The following is a 24421-nucleotide window of genomic DNA, read 5'->3' on the forward strand; positions in this document are numbered from 1 at the left end:
CAGGCTATTTACACCACAACGGGTCATAGATGATAATCCTCCCAAATCACTCCGCCAGTTCCTTAAGCTCAAATTACAAACAAAGGGATAGATGCCGTCAACATAACCAACATTCTTCGTCATAAAAGTGTTCAGTCGTGTATTCCAGTTTACTTCAAGTCTACACCCTGTATTTCCTACAGCTTTACTTTTACTATTGCATCCAAACGTTTTAATTATAAACAAACTTTGCAGTGCTTAAATATAGACCATCTTATACTTAATCCACCAACGTGTTCTTGATCTTTATCTTAGTTCAACTATAGTCCAGCTGGACATGTCATTACTGGTGATGCTGATATAGTTGAAAATGATGACCTCAAATCACTTATTCTAAAAGGTCCTAAATACAGAGAACCTCGGTCTTTAAATTGGCGACAGAACTTTATCTCTATTATGAATTCTGTCGAAGATTATGCCAGACGATGGGCTAAATATGTAACAGAAGAACTTCATACATTGTCAGAATGGGTTAAAAGCATAAGAAGAGTATTGAAATCCTGCATTAGATATATCAAAACAAAAGCACGTACCAGCTATCCTTCTGTGTTTAGTAAACCAGAAATAAATAAAAGAATTAGATACATTACATGAAGAATATGTTTTGGTTCCAGCTGACAAAGCTTGTAACAACATTATCTTTGTTTGTGAGGCCCATTGTTATAACTGTATTTTAAACGAACTTGGCATTAATTCCACTTTTGGTAATCGTACTTATACTCCAACTGCCCTTTCAAAAGATGAAATTCTTCAAAGCCATGCTTCAGTTTTAGACACATTTGATATCCCAGTCAATGGGTCGAATAAATATGAGTTACCGTACCTATACTACATAAAACCCTTTCAAACAAAGATACATTGCTGGATCCAGTAAGTGCTCTGCAAAGCCCCTATCTTTGCTCCTCACGAAAATATTAACAGCTTTGAAGGAGAAACTTTAAACTTACTGTGCGACTACATATACCTGAATTGGTGTAAATCAAATGTGCGTTCTAAAACATTCTAAAGAACTTTTAGTAAACTTGAAATCGCAAAACTTTTCCCCAAATTAATAACATCAAAACCTATGACTTTTCAACACTATACATAACCATTCCTCACGATAAATTAAAGACTAGATTTTTGGACATCATAGACAGTTGCTTCTTCAACACTAATGGGAAACGGAAATATTCATATCTAGTGATCAGTCATCCAAAACATTACTTTGTTAAACACCACTCTGACTCCACGCACAAGTACTCTGAAGTTGAAATGAAAAATATGCTAGAGTTCGTCATTGACAATGTATTCGTTGTCTTTGGTGATCAGGTCTTTCAACAGTCTGGCACGAAATGTGCGCCTTTGTTAGCTGACCTGTTTCTATATTCATATGAAGCAGAATTTATTCAAAAACTTATACGTGAGAATAGAAAAAATCTTGCTGTGGCCTTCAATTCGGCTTTTACATATATCAACGACGTTTTGTCGATTAACAATACCTTTCATGCATCTGTCGTTTCGATATACCCCTGTGAGCTCGAAATAAAACACACCACAGAATCGTCCAATTCTGCTTCATAGTTAGATAGTTTATTGAAAGTAGACATTAACGGCAAATTAATAACTCAACTTTATGACAAAGAGATTTCAGCTTCTCCATCGTCAACTTCTCATATTTCTGTAGGAAAATTCCATTATCACCTGCATATGGTGTTTATATCTCTCAACTGATTCGATACGTAGGAGGTTGTTCTGCATATGATAAGTTTTAAATCAAGGACAGCTACTGGCAGATAAGTTGGTGGTACAGGGATTTTAACAGTATCGATTGATGTCAGCATTTGGCAAATGATATGGTCGTTATAATGATTTAGTTCGTTGATACAACCAATCATTAGGTAAAATGCTGTCTGACGTGTGTCCTACCGATTGATAGATCGTTCTTGGCACATTGATTTTGACTACGGATGTACCGTATCAATTTTACATTACGACCCCTGGGTTGAAGCCTCTGCTGGTGGACTTTCAGTCCCTGGGGATCTCTACAGCCACGTAGCTAAGTACTTCGTTATTAACTTGAAAATATGGATGTACATGTATATTTAATTGCTGTGATAAAATTTACAAATTCATTTAAAAATTAAGGATTATCTCCCTCATGCATAGCTCTTATGCTTAAAGAAACCTGTATATGGCATTGAGAAGGTGTTCCAAATATTCTAAATCAGTGACAGGTAGGTTCAAATGCTAGTCAGGGCAACAACTGTATCAGGTTTTGTGTCTGGTTTCTGAGTGACCAATATTTTCCTACAAAAGGGGGGGGGGGGGCTTTGACCTCATTATCAGAAGGGGTCATTTAGAGCTTCTATGTCAGGGTTATTTATATAATACTACTTACCTAGTCTGAAGTGTTTAAATGATGTACAGTTGTGTGTTTACCACAGAGGTTTCCAATGTATGTGAAATAATATTTTAAAAATTGTGTGTATAGATATATACTACGTTTACCTGATCAGGATATAGGGCTCACGGCGGGTGTGACCGGTCAATAGCGGATGCTTACTCCTCCAAAGCACCTGATCCCACCTCTGGTGTGTCCAGGGGTCCCTGTTTGCCCAACTATCTATTTTGTATTTCTTATAGGAGTTATGAGATTGGTCACTGTTCATTATCTTCACCTTTCATGATGTCTGCTATTATTATTGAAGACCATTTAATGAAAGATGCCGTCAAATAAAACTCATCATAGCGTACTTGTTGAAAGCATGATACTTCTTTTAAACAAGGAAGGGTGTGTCATCTGTAGTTGTCTCATACAATGCCATATATCTACAAATATCGTTATAATTTTCATGCTGTACAGTAATTATGAATATTGCGAATTTTGGCTTATCAAATATGCAAATAAGTGCATTTGAAATTACCAAAATGCGCCGACTCGGTGACATCGCAAAGATATGTTGCTCGGTCTTGGTTGTCGGCTCCACACACAGTCTGTATGCCTACGTCTATCTTCAGTGACGCCAGGTGCATCAATGTATTTCTGACACTCTCCGAAGGTAAAAAGGTTCGTTTCCTTTAGAAAAGGATTGACGGTAGATCACACTCTGTCGGAATATTGTCCTACACTGCATACATTTTTGGATCCGCCATATTCCGCACCCTAACCCTAACCTAACCCCGCACACTTAGCGTGGTTGACAACGCAGCACTCCTAGCGATCATTGAGGTTAAATTCAAGAACGATAACCGATATTGCATGAACATCGAAACATTCAGAGTTTTTTTTTTAAATCATTTTTTTTTCTATTTCAGTGCATGCCTCTCTGATTTGTTAAATGTTATATGATGATATATTTTCATACCCGTTTTGCTGTGTTTAGATTTCAAAGAAATTACAAGTAGTGTTTTGTATAGATTTGCACTAAGCGTGACTTCTCCATGTTCATAAATATCTGTCCATAATTTTGGAATAGGTGAAATAAATCAAACCTACTTTTACATGTGCTAAACTTATTACGGTTACTTAGTATGCTAAGTTTGGGTTGATTTCGTGAGCATGGACTTATCACAAAAATGCGACTTTGCCTGTTATTTACGTTTCTTTTATGTAGGCAGTCAAAAGCCATTTAATATCTATATCAAACTTCGGTATCACTAATCAAAACCTTAACAAATCTTAAGTAGGAGGGTAATACATTCCTTATGGATTTTTTTTATTTAGAAGAGAAGAACCTTGCAAGTATTGGAATTGGGTTATCAACTTCAGTGGTTGTTATTGCCATTACGATTGTAGCTATTGTTTGTATCGTCAGACGAAGGAAACCACCTGGGTAATTTTTGCTTGGTTAAGAAAATTGAAAGACAGTTCTACAGTACACTTTATTTTCGAAATGGTTGTTCAAAATACTGAAATAATAATTTTCAATATGAAGTGTAAATAGTTAAAACTTCCATTGTGAGTCTATTATTTGTTTTTCACACAATGAACCTATGATTAACATGATGAACTGCTAAATTGATGGCTTTCTTTCTTAGAAATGAATGCGAAGAACCACGTGTAGAAAATCCTCATTCAACATTCATAAACGGAGGGTATTTAACTGGAGTGGAGAGCTATAGTACATCCCAGGAGACGCCGACTTCTTGCATGTACAACAGTATAGATGATTCGCACTTCACACAATACGACGAAGGAGTCATAGACACACACTTATAACCTACTTTTAAATAACAGCACAACTGTCTGGAAAAATATCGGGACAACTCCCCTCTGTTACAAATAGTGATCATGAATGCTTTTTTTTTTTTTTTTACCTTCTTCGATATTCCTCCACCTGTATGATAAATGAACAATCAGATTTCCATTCACCTAATGATTTTCAAAGGACCGTATACAGTTACAGATAAGCTGTCACCTCACCCACCATCAACTTTTAAGAACAATTGTGGGGTTTTACAACGAATCCTTGATACCATTGTAAGACAACCGACTGGGTTTTTTTAACTGTAAATAGGCATATTTTTATTTTGAATTCGATTAGAAAGTGTTATATGTCGGAGTGTTTCGCTTCCCCGCTGAGAGCTTTATCGCCTTTTCATGTGCATAGTGTTCGTCAGTGCGATGTGTCCGTAAGTTATGAGGCAATGTCTTGGGGCCTATATAACATATCTGTAGGTCCTACGGAGTTGATGTGCTGACACTTCTGGACTTACGTTATTCGTCCCCACATTGTGTATGAATATAGTCTGTTCATAATGTATCACCATTAACACTTGTTATAACATGTTGATGAATTCAGAGTTGCAACATTCTGTGCAGTTTCCTTATTTACATTAATGTCAAGTCTGACGAGATTTTGAGATCTGCCCCTTAGTTCAATTTGATATGCTTAAGATATTGCGTTGCACCACTATGCTTACTAGACGTTTGAATTAATTGAAATCATTTTCATTATATTAACTTTCTGTCACGAATCACCACGCTAAAAAGATATTAATTTCACAACCACCTTGTTGCAAGCATACTATATATTTGATGAAACCCCGCACAAGCGCGGGAAATCACAAGTAGATGATATTGAATAGAGAAAGGACTTTTTTTAATGCGTGTTTGAATTGTTGTGCACATGAATTGAATGAAAATCTATAATTCAAAAGAATTTTACATTTTGTTTTAATAATTGAGAACATCGAAAATATCAGATGCATTTCGTACTTTAAAATGTATCGTTACGTCAGATTGTTGGTCTCGGGCAGGGGGGGGGGGGGGGGGGGGTCCTTCGTTGATAGAGGTGTATATAAGTGGTATAATAATAAATCTTCGTAAAATTATAAATATGGACCTAGTCAAAACTATTTGAAGTATAACTAACACTGAACACTCACACGATTTCATCCAAAAGATTACTTTGTTGAATACCACTCTGATTCCACGCAAAAGTACTCTGAAGTTAAAATAAAGATTTGTTGGGGTTCCTCATTGACAATATCTTTGTTAGTCCATCGGCTACTAAAGGTAATGGGGGACCCCCCTAGGGATTTTTACAAACAAGTATTTGTTGAAAGTACATAGTCTATTGATCATAATTCAGGTTGTTTGACATTTTTACGTGGGGGTGTTTACCAGTTTTGGGGGCAAAAAGCATGAAATTTGTAAAAATAATAGACGAAAACTGGAAAAACTCTTCAGATCCGATATAGATGCCATTGACATTTGCAAACAAGGATATTTTATGAACGTACATATCCCTTTGATTATATATCAAATTGTCTAACATAAATATATGGGGGTACTTACGAGATTTTGGGCTAAAACATTATTATTTTCTTTAAAAATCGCTGAAAAATGGAAAACTTCTTCAAATCCTATATAGATAACATAGACTTTTGAAAACAATTATTTTCTGGAAGTATGTAACCCATTAACTATAAATCAGATTGTTTGTATGGAGACTTTTTCCAATTTGGGGGCAATAACCTAAAATTTGGAAAAAAAATAGCCGAAAAATGGAGAAACTCTTCAGATCCGATATGGATGCCATTGACATTTGCAAAGAATTCTTTTGTGAACATATGTAACCCTTTGATTATATATCAATTTCTTTGACATAAATATGGAAGCATTTACGAGGTTTGGGGCAAAAGTGAGAGTTTTTCTTTTAAAAATCGCCGAAAATGGATAACTTCTTCAGATCCTAAATAGGTAATATCGATAAAACAATTATTTTCTGGAAGTATATAAACCTTTTCAAGTGTTGGGGCAAACACATGAAATTTGTCATTAAAGTATTGTTAAAAAATGGAAAACCTTCGAGAATCTCACTAACACACTATGGACATTGGCAAACATGCATTTTGATATAAAGAGCGTAGCGAGGTGTATTTATGAGTTACTGAAATATCTGTAAGCGATATGCTTGCAGGCAGTATTAATCCAGAATTTGTAATCGCATTGCAAATAGCAGTGTCAAGATCCAGCGTCTGTGAGTAATTCTACAGTGACCTAACAAGTTTAATAATGTAATTAACTCAGTACTTCTTGTCAGATGGTGCATAGTCATTTCAAACGTGAGGTGCCTAGGTAATATCCATTTACCATTCATAGCTGAGGCACGTGTCCTGAGAGCACGATTTGACAAACGTTAACCCTTTCGATCTTGAAAAAAAAAGATTGGTTATCTGATGCAAAAAAAAAAACTCATTCTATACACGTGTATTCAGAAATGATGGAGAGGTGGCCGTGGTAGGTTATTGGCAATCTTGTGGCAGTCAAAAATCTGCCTTTTGATTATCATAGCAGATTCTTTGACTTGTCCTTTGGCTGAAAGAGCTAACGCAAATGCAGAATCATTAGCTTGTTCAGTATCAACATTTGCAGAATATATAAGTTCGCCTTTTGGAGTTATCCCAAATTCGAATTTGCTACCACATTTTCTTTCGGCTTTGGATTTCAGGTTTCAAGCTTTGTAATCACTGTTATGTGAGCCGGGGTAAATGACAAGTATCTCTCTCTGAGCATTGCCATTCTCTCATCCACGTAATTCTACACGATATTCATCCCCACATATATGGCTAAAGTCAAATTCCTTTCCCTGATGCTCAAGAGTTATATCCTCTTTAGTGTTTGACTTGTTTCGGTCATTGACTTAGTGCAGGTTTTTCTACAGGTTGTATAAATCATCGCCCCTTCAGCGATCAAATCAATATATCGAACTTTACTTATTATTGTCCCGTGGGGATCCATGATAGAAATGGGGCGCTCCTTCAAATTAGACCGTAAAAACCGATGTCGCGTGTCACACCAGGTATGGCATGATAACGATACCACATCCCCCCCCCCCCCCCTGTTCAAAGGTTGTAAGCGCTGAGCATAGACCTAGATTTTGCAGCCCTTCACCGGCAATGGTAACGTCTCCATATGAGTGAAAAATTCTCTCGAGAAGGATCTTAAACAATATACAATCAACCAACCAACTTTTTATTTAGTCATTGTCACTGTTATTCCTTGCAGGATTTTTATGGCTTCTTCTACATTTTGTCACACTTTATCAGTTTATGTTTTTCCCTGTACTTGAGTTTCTTTATTACAGAACAGACACTTGTGGGCAGGGAAAAGTGCCTTTAGTGAGCAACTTCTCTTATTGTTCTCTAGACTAGGGGCAACTTCCTCAATGCCTATGTTTTACTTCTAGTAACTAATATTGGTAAATTATTGATGACATCAATGACAGAGGTCATGTAAGGCACCATTTAAAGCTTCTAGCTGATAAACAATCTATGTATTTACAATTTATTATTCTTGGGACTCTGTGTGTCCTCTAATCTTTTGAACGGTCACAGTAGCTCAGTGGTAGAGGGTTCGCTTTGTAACCGGGAGGTCATGAGTTCGAGCCCCGCTAGTGCCATAGCCACATCAACCCTATGACTTTAAAATAAGTAGTGATTACTCCTTCGCCAAACGCTCGGCATTTAGAAATGAGAACCACGGGTCTTTCGGATGTGATATTAAAAACGGAGGCCCCGTGTCGTAGCAGACTTTGGTCCGATAAAGAACCAACGACCCTTAGCGCTAAGTATAGGTCTAAACTCACCTACAGCTGGTGAAGCCTCAATATGAGTGAAAAATTCTCCACGGGATGTAAAAACAATCAATCAATCTAATATTGCGAGAACTGTGCTCCGTGAAAGATTTTGTCTTTATCCTATACATTCTATTCATAATGTATGATACATCTTTATTCTTGATGTTGATAGGGGCTTTAAACGGGTTAACTTTCCAGGCATAAGATTTAAAGGTTTTTTTTGGTTTTTTTTTCTATATGACATCTTTAAAAGTTATCTGAAAATTGAAAAGTTGTCCAATTTTTACCATTGTAGAATATAATTCATTCATCTAAATAATTTATAAATTAGTTCATTGTTTGTAATGTGTCCGATTCTCAAAAGTCGAACCATTATTTATCAGGGTTTCCCCATTTTTGCATATATATTCAAAAGTAACCCATGTGCTTTCTTTTTATTGATTATATACATTAATGGGCTTCCAAATATGAAATATATCGTAAGAAGACATGGAAATATGGACAGCGATTTTCATGTTGAAACTCATATTTACTGACTTAATATTGTGTATATTATATAAAGATCGGGTCTGTGGGTTATAGTATCTAGAAATGAACCGTTTATCATATTGTTTATTTATATTGAACATGTTAATAAGTACATGTTGTTTTTGGAATACCTGTATAATTTCAAAAGACATCAATGAAACGTATCTATGAAAATTGCATTTTGCAGATATTCAAAATTATGAACCACATTCCACATTACGCTGTCTTCTATTTTATATGTACCACATTCCACATTACGCTGTCTTCTATTTTATATGTACCATATTCCACATTCCGCTGTCTTCTATTTTATATGTACCACATTCCACATTACGCTGTCTTCTATTTTATATGCAACATATTCCACATTACGCTGTCTTCTATTTCATATGCACCACATTCCACATTACGCTGTCTTCTATTTTATATGCACCATATTCCACATTACGCTGTCCTCTATTTTATATGTACCACATTCCACATTACGCTGTCTTCTATTTTATATGTACCACATTCCACATTACACTGTCTTCTATTTTATATGTACCACATTCCACATTACGCTGTCTTCTATTTTATATGTACCACATTCCACATTACGCTGTCTTCTATTTTATATGTACCACATTCCACATTACGCTGTCTTCTATTTTATATGTACCACATTCTACATTATGCTGTCTTCTATTTTATATGTACCGCATTCCACATTACGCTGTCTTCTATTTTATATGCACCATATTCCACATTACGCTGTCTTTTATTTTATATGTACCACATTCTACATTACGCTGTCTTCTATTTTATATGTACCACATTCCACATTAAGTTGTCTTCTATTTTATATGTACCATATTCCACATTACGCTGTCTTCTATTTTATATGTACCACATTCCACATTACGCTGTCTTCTATTTTATATGCAACATATTCTACATTACGCTGTCTTCTATTTTATATGAACCACATTCCACATTAAGTTCTCTTCTATTTTATATGTACCATATTCCACATTACGCTGTCTTCTATTTTATATGTACCACATTCCACATTACGCTGTCTTCTGTTTTATATGCAACATATTCCACATTACGCTGTCTTCTATTTCATATGCACCACATTCCACATTATGCTGTCTTCTATTTTATATGCACCATATTCCACATTACGCTGTCCTCTATTTTATATGTACCACATTCCACATTACGCTGTCTTCTATTTTATATGTACCATATTCCACATTACGCTGTCTTCTATTTTATATGCACCACATTCCACATTACGCTGTCTTCTATTTTATATGCACCACATTCCACATTACGCTGTCTTCTATTTTATATGTACCACATTCCACATTACGCTGTCTTCTATTCTATATGTACCGCATTCCACATTACGCTGTCTTCTATTTTATATGCACCACATTCCACATTACGCTGTTTTCTATTTTATATGCACCACATTCCACATTACGCTGTCTTCTATTTTATATGTACCACATTCTGCATTACGCTGTCTTCTATTTTATATGTACCGCATTCCACATTACGCTGTCTTCTATTTTATATGCAACATATTCTACATTACGCTGTCTTCTATTTTATATGTACCACATTTCACATTACGCTGTCTTCTATTTTATATGTACCACATTCCACATTACGCTGTCTTCTATGTCATGTGTACCACATTCCACATTACGTTGTCTTCTATTTCATATGTACCACATTCCACATTACGCTGTCTTCTATTTTATATGTACCACATTCCACATTACGCTGTCTTCTATTTTATATGTACCACATTCTACATTACGCTGTCTTCTATTTTATATGCACCACATTCCACATTACGCTGTCTTCTATTTTATATGTACCACATTCCACATTACGCTGTCTTCTATTTTATATGTACCAAATTCCACATTACGCTGTCTTCTATTTGTATACGTTATATGTATTTCTCACCATGTTCTCTCTGGGAAGCCCCTAACCCATTGTTTGTTTATAATGTGTGACTGTCGTATTTAATGCGGTATGGAACACGGATGTTGAATTTGCAAAATTTTTATAAATTCAAATGGCTATATCCTTTATACACAATTTCAAAACATCATAGTGTAGAAAAATCCCTAGAGTGGGGAGGTAATGTGTTATTAGTCCATGGTCTATGTGGTCTTTGGTCTTCGAACAGTCCTTTGAAATTCCCATGGGCACGAATTGTGCTCCTTTGTTAGCTGACAACTTTTTATATTCCTATGAAGCAGAATTTATTCAAAAACTTGCCAGTGGCCTATCTTGATCTCAACTGAAAATAAGGTAGGCTGGTTACTTATTGACTCGACTAAATTTTCATTGGTCACCTTAACATTGCAACGTAATCAATTGTGCACTATAGGCATATATTTCGTTGGTAGATCCTATAATAAATATCCCATTCTTATATAACCAGACTATGGGTGTAGCACACACGTTTTCCAATTACAAATTCTGTAATTTATATATTTCAAATCACATCTATGTAATACACTTCAGATATTTGGATATAGAAATACTTGGGACCTACTTATTCCAACATACATGTATAATGGCACACCCCCCCCCCCCTAATAACCATAGTAACCTTAACGACCTGTTGAATTTAGTTATGTTCTATGACCTTGCTATGTATTTTTTTCCATAGATGAGGTATGCATAGAGCCATTGGTAGTTACATATGGTTAAACTTTTGATAGTATTATTTATAAAGTAGCATTGTACAGTGTATTTATTTAGACATGAGTTTGAAAAATAAAGTTTTGAGAATGTAATATTGTGATTCTTTTAACTTTTCTGAAATTTATAAATATTTCCTGATATTTCTTTATTCTATATCAAATATGCATATAGCTATTTCATCTTTTTGATCATATGGAAGTTAGTAATATAATACAATTATCAAGTATCCCAGATTCAAAGAAACATCTAAATCACGCATAAAATATCAATATTACATGTAACAGGTACAACTATATCAGACTATCAGAAGAATTCTGCAAATTCATTTTCCATCATGATCCATGAATAATGTATCTTTAAAGAGCATGAGTAAGTTCCTATCAATTGAGTACATTGCAACCAACATCATACGCGCTATCATCTGACAAATTTGGCCTAATATTGATGAATAATAGTAAAGAAAATATTGGCTAAAAAGGAAACGTTGAGATAGTCCCTTGGAACCGTATTCCTCATTACAAAATTAAAGGTCTTTAGATATGAAATAATAAAATCAAAGAAACTATTGACATAATCATTGATATATGTATATCATTGCTGATACATGCAGTAGTTACAACTATAAATAGATTCTCAAATGAAAACTTTGAAACATTCCCTTATCAATCTTCATGGTTTCATTTTTGACCATGGTAAATTTGGTAAGTTCCCATGAGTTTAGGAAGTTTCAAACAAAATTGCAGGGTTTTGTTTTCAAACTTTTGCCTAATAGTGTTTTATGAAAGGTGAACTCCTATAAGCAATACAAAATAGATAGTTTGGCAAACACGGACCCCTGGACACACCAGAAGTAAGATCGGGCGCCTAGGAGGAGTAATTATCCCCTGTCGACCGGTCTTCCTGATCATATGGAATGTCACAGGTAGGAAACTTTGAGATGGACCATTGGTCTTTCTAAAGGGTGACATGTCGATTTTATTTCAGTATATTGTCAAATATGCCAAAGACTTTCACATATATTGAAAAGATTGAAAACACTAGGGCAAAACTACGAAAATAATAAAAAGTTCTTTATTATAGGAGAAAATCCCATTAGGTCTCATAATAAAGGTGTCGATAATTTGAGTAATTCCCTACATAATACCTTACGGCCAAAGGTAAGTCTGTCTTTTTGTTTCCATATGTGAGAAATGTACTATTAAGTTATTTTAATCTAAATGTCATAAAACGGTTTGTTAATGGTTGTTTGATTAGATCAAGTTTGACAATTAAAACACTTCTGGGTTAGCAGTGAAAAATATGGTATGTCGCGTACCGTGAACAATTTTTTTCTCTCTGTGTGTGAAGATGACTTACCATGTAGGCGATAGGATCAATTTTTGTGAGAGGAATGTTCATTTCTGCCTTGAATAGCAATATTTTTCTCAGCTTGTAGTTTCTGCAATTCCTATTCTAAAAACAAGAAAAGGTTGAATGTATCATTTGTGATGTGCTTTACTCCTTTACGAGCATTTTGTTTCCTAACTGTTTCATGAAGTGTTTCTACAAAACCAGAACTCTCTAGGATATTTGTCTTTGAGACAACAATAAAATGGTCTAGTAGAACTTTCTTCAATGTTAATGCGTTCACCAGTGTGCTTTTCTTGAAATTATATAATTCTCTTCATTAACTCATGTCGTCAAGAAGGCAAGCAACAGCCACCTAGATACCCAATCTTACTTTTTCTGCCAGATATTTCCAGACTTGTTTTGAGATGTATTTGGTGTCGCAAAATGTATTGCTGCATGTGGGAGTATGTGACGTCATAATGACTTGACGTGCTATGACGTTGTTGTAAAGTAAACGGTTAGTTCAGATAAACAAGTAACGATGAAATGACAAGACGTGTTGTTCTCACTAGCTTAGATAATACGCAACATTTGGTGCCGTGACTATGAGTTCGAATCTTAAGGTTGCCCGCGGCGGACACAGACGACCAATTACAAGAATAGTCAACAAATACGAGGAAATCGAGGAATGTACAGATATTGACGAAATCACCGCAACCATCGAGACACTACATCGGAAACAGGAACTGTTGTCCAAATTAAACATCGAAATTATCGAGACCACAACGGAAGAAGAGATCGACAACGAAATAGAAGAAACAGACAAGTATGATTTGATTATTCAGAAAACTATTTCAAAATTAACGAGATTGTCAAAATCCTCGCTTAATCCAAACGCTCCAGTCTTCATCCCCGTAAATTCGAATCTTTATCCAGATAGTTCAAGGAGTTTATCATCATCCGGGATTAACCACTCTTCAAGTTTTCACAAACTGCCGAAGCTAACTATTACTAAATTCGACGGGAATCTGTTAAACTGGCAGTCGTTTTGGGATTCGTTTGAGGGAGCTATAGACAAAAATGACTTGTTAACAAACGCACAGAATTCAATTATTTGAAATCTCATTTAATTGGTGAAGCAAGTCAGTGTATTGCTGGGTTACATATAACAAATGCAAATTATCCAACTGCAATTCAGTTGTTAAAGGATAGATTCGGACAAGAACAGACTTATAAATACGTTCATGAAAAATCTCGCCGAACTGCCCGCTCCTGTGTCAAATACGGAAAGTTTGAAATCATTTTATGATAAAATAGAAAGTTATGTCCGTGGTTTAGAGTCACTGGGAAAATACCCAGACAGTTACGGATCAATATTGGTACCAATCATACTTGGTAAACTACCTCAGGAATTGAGACGCAACATAACACGTGATAACAGGGAGACGACTGGAATTTCAGACTTTGCGGAAAGCCATACTCCGAGAGTTTACTGTCCAGGATGCTTACTGTTCATCTACTAATAGTGTGTCCGATGATTTCATGCCTACAGCAGCATTTGTGACGAAAATACATCGCGCACCTGTTCCGAACGAGAGGAAAAATAAAATCACATCAATACCATGTGTGTTTTGTTGTGGCATTCATGCCCCTACATCATGCAGTAAAGTGACCGATGTCAACGAGCGAAAAGCAATAATTAAGGAGAAAGGCTTTTGTTTTAACTGTTTTGCGAAACATCGTGTTTCTGATTGTAAATCAAAAAAAACAGATGTAAAACATGTGGACGAAAACACCACACGAGTATATGCTACGTGAAAGAAGGAAATCACGCCAGGGTTTCAGAAAATAAACAGAGTACGAAAACTGCGGCCATATACGCGGCTACAGAAATGTCGTCACAAGTTTTATCGAAAACTACAGTGGCCCCGAATTCTAATGGTTCTACTAGTCTTACGGAAAGGAAATCCGATAATGATACCACGGCAATGCACGCTACTTCGGAGGTGTCGCCACCTCAAGTTTTATTGAAAACTGCAGTTGCTCCGGTTTCTAACGGTGACGGAAATTGTTACGAATGTAACATTTTATTCGATGAAGGAGCACAGAGAACATTTATTTGCCAAAGATTCGCAAACACGTTGGATTATATATATATCGTTAGGAGTCGAGGAACTTCACATAACTGGATTCGGTGGTAAGAAGCTAGTCAGACATGTGGAGAAAATTCGTATTGATGTATATACTCAAGACCACCACAAAATCAACATGGAAGCTGTTATTGTACCGGAAACAGCAGCTCCGATTGAAATGTGCATGAAGGAAGTTTGCAAGCTACCGTACATCAGGAATTTGAAGTTAGCACAACGTATACCTGTCAACGACAAATTCGAAGTTCAATTATTAATCGACGCGGATTACTACTGGAGTTTTGTGGAAGACAATGATATACGTGGCAATGGCCCGATTGTCGTCAAATCAAAGTTAGGATATCTTCTATCCGGACCTACAAACAGGAAATCAACAAACCAAGGAGCGTCAACGGCTACGTTGCATATCTTATCACATCGAGAAAATGTGGAATACGATTTGGAAAGGTTCTGGAAATTGGAGACGTTAGGCATATCGACAGAAGAAAACGACGAAAGTATGGATGCGAAAATTAAGCATTATCAAGAAAATAATATATACTTCCGGGACAATAAATATTATGCAATTTTACCATGGAAAAATGAATATCCGGAACTACCAACAAACGAGAACATTGCAAAAAAGAGAACAGCAAACGTTGTGAAGCGCCTAGCGAGAGAACCAAAAATGCTAGAAATATACGGAGATATCATTAGAGACCAAGACATTCGTGGTTTTGTGGAAAAAGTGCCTACAGAAGAAATTTCTACTAAAAAACAGATACATTATATTCCTCACCATCCAGTGAAAAAAGATTCCATCACAACGCCGATACGGATAGTTTATGACTGTAGTTGTAGACAAGATGACTCATCACCAAGTCTGAATGATTGTCTATCATCTGACCCACCTATCCTGAACGATTTAACGGGAATTTTGACACGTTTTCGCGCAAAGAAATACGGAATTTCAACGGACATCGAAAAGGCGTTTCTTCAAATAAACCTGGACGAGAACGACAAAGATGTGACTAGATTTTTCTGGTTGGAAGATCCACGAAATCCAAACAGTGCACTCATTGCGTATAGATTTAGATCTGTTTTATTTGGAGCAACTTGTTCGCCATTCATATTGAGTGCAACACTGATGAAACACGTTTCAGATAATCCTTCGGAAACAGCGGACACCATACGACGGGACATTTATGTTGACAACATACTAACAAGTGTTAACACAGATGATGCTCGGAAATTTTTTTCACGAATCGCGAAAATTGTTGTCCGACGCTGGATTTAACTTACGTTCTTGGGCCTCCAATAGCACAGTTCTTCAAGAAACAGTGAAAACAGAAGCAGTTATTGATCAAGACTTAGAGACAAAAATTCTTGGAATGCGATGGGATCCAGAACAGGACATACTAACATTTGCTAAGAAAGTCAGTAACACAGAGTCAAGATTTATCAGCAAGCGTGAAATACTACGTCAATCATCATCTATATTTGACCCACTTGGACTTCTCGGACCGGTTACGATAAGGGTAAAACTGTTGATGCAACAACTTTGGAAGCAAAAACTGTCATGGGATGAGATATTACCGGAACACATACATTCGGAATGGATTGATATGTCACGAGATATACAATCGGCATTAGCGAAAACTAAACTCTCTCGACATATTTTCAACGAATCAACTCAAAATCACCCGTCTACGCTACATGTGTTCGTGGATGCGAGTGAGAAAGCATATGGAGCGTGTGTGTATATTTACAACGGAGAAAATGCAACGTTGATAATAGCAAAAAACAGGGTTGCGCCTTTGAAAAATATCACTCTTCCTAGGCTGGAACTGATGGCCGTTGTCATACGAGCCAGATTAGCAAACAATGTTCAACAAAGTATATGTCTAGATTTTGATTCAGTAACTTAGTGGAGCGATAGTCAAGTTGTTTTACATTGGCTGTCATCGTCAAAATCTCTCAGCAAATTTGTGGAGAACCGAAAAAGTGAAATCTTAAAGCTTACTGCGCCACATTTATGGAAATACGTACCAATGGATACGAAACCTGCTGATTTACAAACTCGTGGTTTGTCTGCGGAACTATTGAAAACGTCAGCGTTATGGTGGCATGGACCAAAATGGTTAAATAACAAGGATCAATGGCCAGTATGGGAACCTCAAAATCGCACAGTTTTGTTGGAAGTTGATACAGATGTTGATGAGATTTTCACCTCAGCAAGTGTCAACGCGACTGGAATTCATAGAATCGTCGACATTACCAGGTTCAGTACGTTACATATACTGCTACGCGTTTCCGCCTATGTGTTGCGTTTTATCTCAAATTGTAAAACGAAACGAAGATACAATTTGAGGATGAGAAAAACTGGTATCTCAAAGGCGGAGGAATTGTCGAATGAGGAAATCGATTCAGCTTTGAAACATTGGATTCTCGGAGTTCAGACTCACGAATTTCATTCCGAAATAAACAGTTTGTCATCTACAAAGGGGAAAATATACAAATCTTCCATAATAAACCAATTGCGTTTATTTCAGGACGACTCTAAAATTCTACGTTGTGGAGGACGTATCGGAAATTCACCACTAAATGATGAAATAAAGTTTCCAATTCTGCTTCCCAAAAAAAATAAATTCACCGATTTAGTTGTCTTGGATACCCATATCAAGGGATTGCACTAGGGATCATCACAGACGATTACTGAAATTCGACAGAAATATTGGATTCCACAGATCCGACAATGCGTGAATTACTTGTTGAGAAAATGCGTTCTTTGTCAATAAATAATTGGGAAACCATATTCGAAACCTGACCCACCTCATCTACCACGAGATAGAGTAACAGACTCTGTGCCATTTCATATTACAGGTGTAGACTTTGCAGGACCCTTATATGTAAAGGACAATGGTACTCAACGGAAAATGTACATTTGTCTCTTTACATGTGCGTGGACTCAGGCTATTCATTTAGAACTAGTTCTAAATCTATCAACGGATTCATTATTCTGGCATTTAGACGTTTTGTGAGCAGTAAAAGTTCCCCTCAAACGATGTACTCGGACAACGCCGCAACATTCGTATCTGCACATGCAAAAATAGTGCAAACTCTAAACTACAACATCAATTGGAAATTTATTCCAAAGGGAGCACCCTGGTATGGCGGCTGGTGGGAAAGACTAATCGGAATGACAAAGATTACACTGAAAAAGGTCCTGGGGAAAGCTCAAATACACGAAGAAAACCTCCCTACTATTTTAAGCGAAATAGAAACCGTTATTAACGACAGACCGTTAACCTACGTTTCATCTGAAATTCAAGATTTACAGCCGTTAACGCCATCTCATCTCTTATATGGACGAATGAAAACTGCACCATCAGTGTCAGTCTCCCAGGAAAATACAAACATTACGCATACCGAAGCAAATAAACAATTGGAGAGAAAAGAATTGGTTCTACAACATTTTCTAAAACGATGGAGAATGGAATACCTAACGGGATTACGCGAGTTTCATAGATTTTCGGGAAAAAACGATACCAAAATTAAGGTTGGTGACATAGTTCAAGTCTACGAGAATATACCTCGTACGAAATGGAAGTTAGCTATGATATATGAATTCATTACAGGAAACGATGGATTAGTACGTGCAGCAAAAATCCACACTGCTTCAAACAAAATCACAACGCGACCAGTTACCAAACTTTATCCTCTAGAACTTCCTTAGATATACCTCACCTTGTGATGAACTTTGTGTACCACGGAGACGTACTATACCTTGGTATAGAACTTTATTCGAATTTAATTTATGAACTGCTATAATATATAGACGTTTTCCGAAAGATAAAAAGTTGTTACAAACTGTTACAAACTTTTGGCCGAGAGAGTGTCGTTAATTACTTGTAGAACATTGACAATATACTTATTATATATGTATTGTGTAAAATTTATACTATGCACTTTCTGTGGCCGGAGAATGTCACGAAATGTATTGCTGCATGTGGGTGTATGTGACGTCATAATGACTTGACGTGCTATGGCGTTGTTGTAAAGTAAACGGTTAGTTCAGATAAACAAGTAACGATGAAATGACAAGACGTGTTGTTTTCACTAGCTTAGATAATACGCAACATTTGGAGTTTTAGGTTTCCATCATCTTTTATTGAATTCATATTGATTTTAGATAGAATTTCACATTTAAAAACAAATAGATATGCGCCAGGTCCTTAGGAATCAACCCCACCCACCCCTCCAAACAGCACTTTTTATTTATGATTGGACCGTATCCCCCTTTTCATCTGTCTCCCTACTTTGAAGTTTTTTCCAACGCCATGACATAAATAGATAAATAAAATTCAAAAATAAAAACGAAAGATGTATATGTATTTGGATTGGAATGTTTCACTTTGTCCAGGCCGGGTTGAAATCCCCGAGACTGCATGTGTACATTACGCCGAACTGCTTGCAGTACGTACATGGTACAGGTGTACCGCATAGGTATGTAACTACTAAGACTATAAACCAAACAGAATATGATATGTAAAACTATTACTCTGAATGCATTTTACTTGTTTACAATGTATGTGGCCTGTCGGGCTGTGGTGTCACACGCGTGGTTTACACGTGCACTTTAGGTGGCAGTGGAGGAAATTCGAACGATGTATGGATTATTGTCTCCTGGTAACTTTGGCAGTTAACTTTTGCTTTCAATCTACTTTTTAAGAATAATACAACCCTCGCTAATCATTGCCAAGCTGCATTTTGATCTTTGAAGAATGATCTTCAGCTACAATTCAAAATTAAGGGATGATGTTGTGTACTGAGTTTTTCTCGATTGTTTACATCTGTGACTGTTTATGTGATGTATCAACTGATCAAGCTGCACAGTGTCATGACATATAGTGACATAGCTTCCATTTATGTGCTTGTGCATCATTTTGTCAGAAGAAGAAAATTCTAAAATGATAATTAAGATTTTTAACATGTATATGATTATACATGTATACATGTGTATGTTTGATTTTAGTATAATACCTGTAGAGAATATTTCAGTAATATGAAGTGCCACACATTTAGACGCATGCATGTGGTGTTTAAAGGTCTCATCTGAAAGACCAGCAACTTTCTCTTTTGAATACTAAATATGACGATGGAGCATTCACCTCACTACCTACATTTTCAACCTAAATTAAGTACAAGCATGGCTCGAAACCATGATTTCTTGATCCTGTTACCATTGAGCTACAATGACCAATTTTTTAACATGAATTCATAGCTAAAAATTTATAAAATCTATAACTAATTTTTTTGGTTAATTCCATAAATATTCCTCTCTCTAGACACAATTCTGGGTAACCCCCCTGCCTTTGGGGGTATAAGCACCTCATTTCTTTCAGAATGGGACAATGTCAGTAGAGATTTTGTTATTTGTTATACTCTTAGTGTTGATGGCATCTATGAACAACAGGATAATGTTTTTAGATTATTATTTCTGATATCATATTTGTAAATTGTTTATGAGGGGTTGTTAAAAGTTTGTGGACAAAAGGACGCACTTATTAAAAATTCAAAGTTATCGTAAGTGAAAAATATAGGAGATGTGTAAGAAGATTGTAGATTTGAACATTTTAATTTTAATTATTTTTTATAAGTATTGATTTCAGATACATGTATGACATTGCATGCTTGATCGGGGGGTGGGGCTAGAGTTAGATAATATTCTGGTCAGCACATTCGATAAACTACATGGAACATATTAAATCACTTCTTTTTCTTTCAGTGGTCTTCAACTTTTAATCTCCAAGAAGGAAATGTAATTTAAAGATGAATAAAGTATTCCTAAGAATACCAGAAGAAAGGCTATGTGTTGAGAAAAACAGCCCTTCCTCAGTACCTCGGAACTAGATGATAGCCCTTAATTGTTACTTTATGCTGAATATGACACAGTATAGAAGATCTGATCATGAGGAAGTTACACCACTTGCCAACTGCCAAAATTACTTTCTGATAGTATGACGAGATTAGAAGATATCATGGTGTAGTCATGACACAAACTGCAAATCAAAGAATTAATTGTCTTCCCCAGAGGATGAACAGAGCACAATGGCTTCACATGGATAACATTTCCTTTCGAGTTTTGAAATTAGTAAGTATACAAAATATTTAAGGCCACATAGGGCCAAAAAAAATATGTTTGTTTTAGGTCGCCTCTGATTTTTTAAAAAAAAAAGGTCGGTAGGTAGGTTTTTAATTTCATTATTTTGAATAATAATTTTAAAAGGGCGACCTGCAACAAACATATTTTTTATTTTGGCCTAGTCATAAAATTATTTTTTAGATTTTCATCCTTGTTTGGAAAAAAATGGGCAGGTGGGTGGATTTTACTTTATTTTTCAGAATATATATTTCACGTTCATTATACTTGCATTTTACTGTAGAGTGTAGATTACTTCATTTTTTGTACATTGTTTTCTTCGGACAGAAAATTTCCATACAGCAATATTATAATTCCAAACAACTTGTTGAAGCCTTATGTCCCACCGGGGACGAAGAGGATAAGTAAATAAGTAACTAATATTATAATTGTTGTTGAGTGATTTTGAAGTACATTTTCATGTAACACTGAAGTTGAACATTCTTTTGCACTTTTCTAGATAATAGTGATTTTTAGCTCACCTGAGCTGAAAGTTCAAGTGAGCTTTTCCTATCCCCTGTTGTCCGTCTGTCAGTAAACTTTCACATTTCTGACTTCTTCTCAAGAACCACTGGGCCAATTTCAACCAAACTTGACAAAAAGCATCCTTGGTGAAGGGCTTACAAGTTTATTCAAATAAAGGGCCCTTTCAAAGGGAAGATATAATTACAAAATTGCAAAATTTACATGAAAGATTCCGGACCTAGTGTAGATTAAAGTTTGTTCAAATCATGACCCCCGTGGGTAGGATGGGGCCACAATAGGGGATCAAATATTTAAATTTACATACAAATATAAAGGGAAAATCTTTAAAAATCATCTTCTCAAGAACCACTGGGCCAGGAAAGTACAAATTTACATAAAACCTTCCTGACATAGTGCAGATTCAAGTTTGTTAAAATCATGACCCCCTGGGGTAGAATAGGGACACACTAGGTGATAAAAGTTTTGCATGTACAAATATATAGGGAAAATCTTCTTCACAAGAACTAGGAAAGTAGGAAAATAACAAGGCCAGTAAAGTACAAATTTACGTAAAGGCTTCCTGAAATAGTGCAGATTCAAGTTTGTCATAATCATGCCTCCCAGGGAAAGGTGGCCGAGGCCACAATAGGGGATCAGAGTTTTACATTCAAATAAGTATAGAGAAAATCCTTAAAAATCTTCTTCTCAAGAACCATTAGGCCAGAGCAGTTTACATTTACATCAAAGCTTCCTGACATACAGCTCTTTAGTGCAGATTTAAGTTTGTAAAAATAAAATTTCCAAAAGGTGTCGCTGTGTTTGGTGTAATTTTTGTTTGTTCTGCACAAACTTGCTCATTCAGCTTGACACAGCCTAGGTATTTACATGTAAATTTTTAGTTTTTCGCAACTTAAAATTTCGTGTAGCAATTGTGGCCAGATCAAATTTTCCTTCCAATGTTATAATAGGACTGGACATGGGTATCATTTTTGTATACAATTTAAAGTATGTTTTTGCATGTACATATTTTTCTAATGCCTGTACACAATTATTAAACACCAGGCACGTCCTCCTATTTTAGGTAGGAGAGACATGGCCCCCGTGAGTAGGTTTGGGCCACAATATTTGAATAGGGATCAAAGTTTTAGAAGCGAATAAGTAGAAAAAATCTTTAAATATGGGCCAAGGTGAATCAGGTAAGCGATGTGGCCCATGGGCCTCTTGTTTGAATATGCAGGATATGCCATTGCCGTATCTGCTAATTAATGAGTCATAATTACCATCATTGTACTACAAAGCAACAGTCACTTTACTGTAGTTCTTTTGCTTAATATTGTTCAATTCAGTTTGCCATCATCTTCTAGTCTAAGACATGCACATTCAATAAAGTTCCAAAGACAGGATTGGGAAATGGCATGGTATCGCATACTTTCACATTCAATAGCATCTCTATTAATCAATTTTAACAAGGCCTACATGTGCAGTCACTTGACCAAATGCATATTATACTGCAACAGTCCTTCATAACTACTACATCTTAGAGTACCCTTATAATAGAAACATGTCAAATATACTACACAACATGCCAAAATGTTAGGGTCAGTCATTGAAATGCTCTAAATGTTTGATATACAAGCCAAATATTTGTTCTCAACTTTTTTAAGTCACCTGAATTCATTCAGGTGACCTATTGCTATCTGTTTTTGTCCGACGTCGTTCGTCGTGCGTCGTGCGTTAACATTTGAACATTTTCAGCTTCTTCTCTGAAACCCCTGAACCAATTTCAACCAATTTTGGCATATAGCATCTGTGGATGGAGGGGAACAAAAATTGTGAAATTCGTGGTCCCTGCCCCCCTGGGGCCTGAGGGGTGGGGCAAAAACCATCAAAATGAGTGTAATTTTAAAAAATCTTCTCCTTTACTCCTGGACATCAAGAAGCCAAACTGTGGGCATAATTATAATGAGCGTTGAGTCCTCTACCAAAATTGTGAAATTCATGGCCCCTGGGGCAGGGGTTCTTGTGTTAGGGTGGGGCTCTATTGGTCATATAGTGAAAATGTAGAAATTCTTTGAAAATCTTCTCTGTCTCTGGGTATTAAGTAGACAAACTAATAGCATGGTAATGATGAGCAAGGATGCCTCTTTATACCCCCCGCAACAAGTTGTGGGGGGGGGGGTATACTGGAATCGGGTTGTCCGTCCGTCCGTCTGTAGACGCAATGGTTTTCGGGTTCTAAAGTGTTATCCTTTCCACCTACCGTCACCATATGATATATATGGACTACCCATGGGATGAAGATGTTCCCTATCGATTTTGGGGTCAAAAGGTCAAAGGTCAAGCACACTGGACATTGAAGTAGCAATATGGTTTCCGGGCTCTAAAGCGTTATCCTTTCCACCTACAGTCACCATATCATACATATGGACTACCCATGGGATGAAGATGTTCCCTATCGATTTTGGGGTCATAAGGTCAAAGGTCATGCGCACTGGACATCGAAGTAGCAACACTCAGAAAAGAGGTAGTTTATACCTATTACCAACACCCTTTGGGAGATTGGGGTAAGCGGGAGGTATTCTTAGTGAGCATTGCTCACAGTACCTCTTGTTAAAAATTGTGAAATTCATGGCCCCCAGGATCAGGGGTTCTGGTGCTAGGGTGGGGCTCTATAAGTCATATAGTGAAAATGCATTATTTCTTTGAAAATCTTCTTCTCTGTCCTTGGGTATTAAGTAGACAAACCAATAGCATGGGTATGATGAGCACTCTTTCAAAATTGTGAAATTCATGGCCCCTGGGTCAGGGGTTCTGGTATTAGGGTGGGGCCCTATTGATCATATAGTGAAAATGCATTTTATTTCTTTGAAAATCTTCTCCTCTGCTGCTGGGTATTAAGTAGACAAACTAATAGTATGATAATGATGATCAAGGATGCTTCTTTC

The 24421-nt window shown here is 36.3% G+C and overlaps 2 protein-coding genes across 2 annotated transcripts in view; both read left to right on the forward strand.

The window, feature by feature from the left end:
• The window catches only part of LOC130052098 (uncharacterized), a 19389-nt gene extending 14190 nt beyond the window's left edge, over positions 1–5199 (forward strand). The window contains exons 4-5 of the mRNA XM_056156153.1: positions 3746–3854; positions 4060–5199. Of these exons, the coding sequence (XP_056012128.1) occupies positions 3746–3854; positions 4060–4240 (290 nt within the window). The 3' untranslated portion in view covers positions 4241–5199. The remainder of the gene's footprint in view (positions 1–3745; positions 3855–4059) is intronic.
• The window catches only part of LOC125679644 (low-density lipoprotein receptor-related protein 4-like), a 408142-nt gene that overhangs the window by 325000 nt on the left and 58721 nt on the right, over positions 1–24421 (forward strand). The gene's annotated exons all lie outside the window — the stretch shown is intronic.

Source organism: Ostrea edulis, chromosome 2 (assembly GCF_947568905.1).
Source record: "Ostrea edulis chromosome 2, xbOstEdul1.1, whole genome shotgun sequence".
In the NCBI taxonomy this organism is placed as follows: Eukaryota; Metazoa; Mollusca; class Bivalvia; order Ostreida; family Ostreidae; genus Ostrea; species Ostrea edulis.